The 5107-nt window shown below is 40.9% G+C and overlaps 3 protein-coding genes across 3 annotated transcripts; all 3 read right to left on the bottom strand.

Annotated features, from left to right (window-relative positions):
- On the bottom strand, positions 1-312 carry TM35_000133270 (glycoside hydrolase family protein; the record flags this gene model as incomplete). Its single annotated transcript, XM_029025543.1, has 1 exon — positions 1-312. A coding segment is annotated over one exon (312 nt), but the record flags the coding sequence as incomplete, so codon positions are not given.
- Positions 313-2278: 1966 nt separating this feature from the next.
- On the bottom strand, positions 2279-4396 carry TM35_000133260 (surface protease GP63; the record flags this gene model as incomplete). Its single annotated transcript, XM_029025542.1, has 1 exon — positions 2279-4396. The coding sequence occupies one exon, from the start codon at positions 4394-4396 to the stop codon at positions 2279-2281; it is 2118 nt and encodes a 705-aa protein (XP_028883388.1).
- A 279-nt stretch (positions 4397-4675) lies between these two features.
- On the bottom strand, positions 4676-5107 carry TM35_000133250 (uncharacterized protein; the record flags this gene model as incomplete). Its single annotated transcript, XM_029025541.1, has 1 exon — positions 4676-5107. A coding segment is annotated over one exon (432 nt), but the record flags the coding sequence as incomplete, so codon positions are not given.

The raw sequence follows: 5107 nt of genomic DNA, 5'->3' as shown, positions 1-5107 counted from the left end.
AAGCAGAACGGCCACATCATGTGCCTGACACTCCTCTGCCAAAGCAGAACCCACCTTATGTATTAGTTCACGGTTCCATGTGGACGCCATACAAACAGCGGTCGGGAAGCATGTTGTCGACAGAGACGCAATATCCACAGTGTCCTTCTCGTTCGCCCAAAACAATCGCAGTCCGTTCGGACCATCTGTTAAATAAAGCTGTGGTACACCGAGACGGTTCACTGCATGAGTATGCCACGCATCAGCACCACCGCAGAGGTCGGCCTTCTCCTGCACAGTTAGCTTCGAGAGCAGAGTGGCAGGGTCTTCCATTGTATTTAGCGTAAAAAAATTGCTTGTACAAAAAATGGGGATTTGGTATTTTGCTTTTCTAAAACAAAAAAAAAATAATTCAAGAAAAAAGAAAGAGAACAAAAAACCAAATAGGCACCCAACTGTGAGTATTAGTAAGGTTTGTAAGAATAATGGTAATGCACGTTACCACCAAGGTGGACCTGCAGAAAAAATAAATAAGTGGTGTACTTGCTAATTGATGTAGGGGTTGAGATAATTTAATGGATTGGCAGCTTCTTTTTATTTCATCAACTTTCTATCGATCTCTTTACTCCAATTGTTTTTTGAGAAAAATGATTATGAGAACCATAATGGGCTACAGTTGAAGAGAAACCTCAACCTGAATTTTCCTATCATGTATTGATAGCAGTGTCATTGTATATTTTGTTTCGATTTCCTGTACAACTCCCATTATAATTTTTTCTTCTGGCCATTTGGCAGTGCCACACTTTTACCGTCAATTCCAACAGTTGTACCAATGGATATTGCAAAATAAAAATAGAATAATAATAATAATAATAATAATAATAATAATAATAATAATAATAATAATAATAATAATAATAATAATAATAAAGGCGATGCTTTTGAGTGAGGGAGAAATCGACTTCATCCCCTTCATATTGAATGTTGGGAATATCATCGTGCAGTTGATTGCAAAAGTAAGTGCTTTGTTAAGAAAACTGTTTCTCCTTTCTTTAAAGAAATATCACGTCATTTGTCTCATGAAACAATTCATTGTCTTCATCCTTGGTTGATTCCCCTCCTTTGCTGTGTTCCCTTTAACCTGGACACGGTTTCTCATGTTTTTCTTGTCCTGGGATAGTTCAACACAAAATCCACAAATATCATGTATACAGCAATGTCAGACGTGCCTCCAGTTATTGCCATTATCACTGTAATCAATATCAATAACAGTCCACCTGTGTCCGTCACTCCATCCCTTTAGAAACATTTCCCGCGAAACAGCAGCACACACCACCAGACGCAGTATAAAAATAACAGTGCAAAATACAGCATCAGGAGAGTTACATAAAAATCTTCATTATTTTATCACTGATATGCTAATATTGTTTTGCCAACAGAAACAAAGAGTAAATCAGATGCGTTGGACCCATTAAATGTTGGAACACTAAATTGCATCAAGAGTAATACATTGCCAGAAACACCACCGCAGCACCGCAGAAACAAAAAAAATAAAAATCACATGAAAGGAATAATAAGAACAGTCACCAGCACCACCAAGTAAGGTAACACGACTCCAAGAGCAGCATGGAAAATGACCCCTGTTGCAGTTAAATCAAATCATAACAGCTAAAGAATGCAAACAGAGAGAAACATGTGCGCTATACCATCATTCTTAGTGTGTCTATTAAATAGAATTCTTGAGAGACTTGGGAAGAACAACGAGAGACACAAAAAAGAAAAAAAGCAATACATAAATAAAAAATACAAAAAAAAAACAGTAGCATAGGAGGTATCAATACTCACAAAAAAAATAATCCATGTACTCTAAGGTGCATCCACCTATTTAACCCATTTACAGAGAAATGAATCATTTAGAAGAATCCCCCAATCAAAAAAAAAAGTAGAGGCATGCATGTATTTCCCACTTCCCCTTAAACTCGGTATGTGTGTACATTTGTACACCCAAGTAAGAGTACCGAGAAGCGGCACGGTATACACAAGTAGTGTATGAAAATTAGTATTCCAAGAAGAAAAAAAAAACGGAGTGTGTATATACAACTATATATAGATAAAAACACATATATAGTCAGAAAACACCAATGGCTACAAAGCTTTTTCCCAAGGAAGCGAAAACCGCTGCGAGCCCAACCAAAAAAAAAGAAAAGGGAAGGGAAGGAAATCAATTATTCTTTATGTGTATATGAATTTCAAAAAAAAATTATGGAATAATATAGGTTAGAATATGCGTGTGGGGCTCTCACAGGGCCACCACTGCAGCAACAACACACACGAGAAGCATAAGAGGTCCAAAGAACGAGAGAGCGATGCTGTTGTCAGTGTCCTTCCCAGAAATGACACCTGTAGGGCTGTTGGTATTTTCCACTTTACTGTCAGTTAAGTCATTCCCCGTGTTGTGGTCATCTTGTCCATTTTCAATATTAGTTGTGTCGTTGTTATCAGGGGATTCTGGCTTTGATGAACCACCCTCTTTCGATGGAATTTCAGCATTCTGTGTAACCTCGTCTTGCGATGGTTTTTCTTCAGGATGCGAACCCTCGGTTTGAGGTGCCTTCTCGGTTTCTGATGGATCATTTTTCTCTGGTGAACCTCCCTCTTTCGATGGAATTTCAGCATTCTGTGTATCCTCTTCTTGCGGTGACTTGTTGGGATGATGTGACTCTTCGGTTTGTGGTGCCTTCTCGGCTTCTGATGGATCATTTTTCTCTGGTGAATCCACGTTTGGTGATGGAATTTCACTTGCGTTAGAATTGTCGCTCTTGTCGTCATACTCAATGGTGGGAAGATCGGTTTCATTCAACCCTGTGCACACTTCTTCGTATTTGGGGCAAACAATACTCACACCTTTGAATTTAGAATCCTTCATTTCAATAGTGGCGTTTTCACCACTGCACTCAATCCACTTAGTAGTATCTTCCTTGTATTGCACACTCACCTTGCCATTCTCACACTTTACCTTTGCACAAATGCCCTTTGCGGTCACTCCATTTCTCTGATCTCCCTCGCTGAACTCCAGCGGTTTGTTCACATTCAGACACCGTGACATATTGCTCACAATACTTCCAGGCATCAGTGCAACATCACCACTCTCGCATGTAGTTTCCTTTAATGGTTTGATGATGGGGCAGCCATTCGTCATCTCATTCTGTCCAGCAGTCTTTGTAAAGTAGTGGTACTCCCCAGGCAGGGTACCTGGCAGTGACTTGGAGGAACACGTTCCAAGGGCGAAACGGTCAGATGTGCACTGCAAGACCGGTCCGTTTTCGTCGCAGAACATGTTGGTGTACTTCATTAATTCATCCCTGTACCTGTCGCATGTCTTATGAAGTAAATTACATCCAGATTTCTTTCCCCAGCTCATCGGCTCTGCCATGTTGAAGTTCGCGCTGTAGAAAGGCAAGGAATGGAATGCTGCAAGTGTCAGATTAGTGTAGAACATGCCAGAAGGTTCTCCCGTGTATGGACTCATCAATTCATCCTTCGCAATCCTTCGCTCCCAGTGCAACTTTCTGCGACCATTACCCTCATCCTCCATGTACATACCGGTGATATCCAAGTGACAGTCGTAATGTTCTCTCATCATCTCCTGAATTATTTCAGAATCCACGGCCGTGACCTTCCCTTTTCCTCTCAGTGCCCCCTTTTTAATCAATTTAAGTTTCCTCATACGGGTCACCTCAAACCCAAGTCCATGTGCAATCTCATGCGCTGCCGTGCGGACAAAGTGTCTCGTGTCCAGAATGTCTTTCGGTACAAATTTGATCAGTGCAGAAGTTGGTCGTTCTTCTAAATCCTGAGAACATACTATTGTTGACATTTCAGATTCATCAAGACCAACAAAAAGTACAAAATCAGCCTTGGAGAAACTTTTTTTGTGTTCCCATGACTTTATGACCCCGCATTCTCCCGAAAATGAGTTTATGGTGCTTGTAGAGACCACAACTTCACCCTCTTTCTGTTCAATGTTGAGACGATCTGTATGCAACTTGATCGCGGCGAGTAAGAGTTTATTCAGTAAGAGGTCCTTCTTTTCATCAGTTATCCCAGTCTTATTATCACAGAACACACTGTCGTCATATCTCCGAGTACCCGTCCCCTTTAACTGTTCGGCCAAGGCTCGCTTTCTGTCACAGTCCCTCAACACATTATTCACGCCTTCTGCGGATACTTCGATGTGTATGGGCTTCCAGTTTCTCCCACTCTTCTCAAGGTCGGCGACGGTGTACGCATGCAAAGCACTCTCTCCTCTTTGTGGTAAGTGCTGCACAACAGCAGCAAAGGATGTGCCGGCACAGCATAATAACAGGAATAGCAGCAGTACAGGGTACAATAGGTGACGCATAAAGTAGTTCTCCATGATACAATGGTGTGAATGAACGTAAGTATGTGAACTTGTGTGTCTGTCTGTTTGTGTGTGTGTGTTGCTTTGTTCTTGTGACAGCAAAAGAGCAGAGAGAGGAAAGAAAAGAAAAAAAAAGCGAACATGATAAGGAGAAAAAAGTGTTCATGTGTACATTAATTAGAATGCTATTAGAAACTACTACCAATGCTACCACTGGTACAAAAGGAATACCAAGGGTAAAATAAGAGGAGAAACCAAAGAGATAAAGTAGACATCAGCATTATTGATAGGTATCTACTCAGTAGCAACAACACTACAAGAAAAAATAGAATTTGTGAAAGAGTTCGAAGTAGTCTCCACTGTGGTTGTTTTACTTGTGGACTGAGAGTGCACAGCATACATCTGCACCTTTTCTCTTCGTTGCTTTTCTTGTTGTTGTCGCCGACGCAGCAGTACACAATACAGAATGACAGCCACAATAACAAGAACAACTACAACTGCGATAACAATACCAACAATGGCACCAACAGATAATTTATTCGAGCTTGGCGCCACTGCTGAGTCACTCTCCGGCAAAAAAGGTTCCCTCACATCATGCGACCAAACATAACGGCTGCCGTTAAATGTCACATTAGATGCAACAAAGCAAAAGGTCACTTTGTCAGCACCCAGTTTATACAGACTGTACAGACTCAAAATGTCAACATCAACAGATGGGGAATTTGG

The sequence above is a fragment of the Trypanosoma theileri genome, assembly GCF_002087225.1.
Source record: "Trypanosoma theileri isolate Edinburgh chromosome Unknown TM35_Tth_13_V1, whole genome shotgun sequence".
In the NCBI taxonomy this organism is placed as follows: domain Eukaryota; phylum Euglenozoa; class Kinetoplastea; order Trypanosomatida; family Trypanosomatidae; genus Trypanosoma; species Trypanosoma theileri.
Note: the sequence above shows the minus strand (reverse complement) of the source record. Positions and strands in the feature narration are given on the sequence as shown.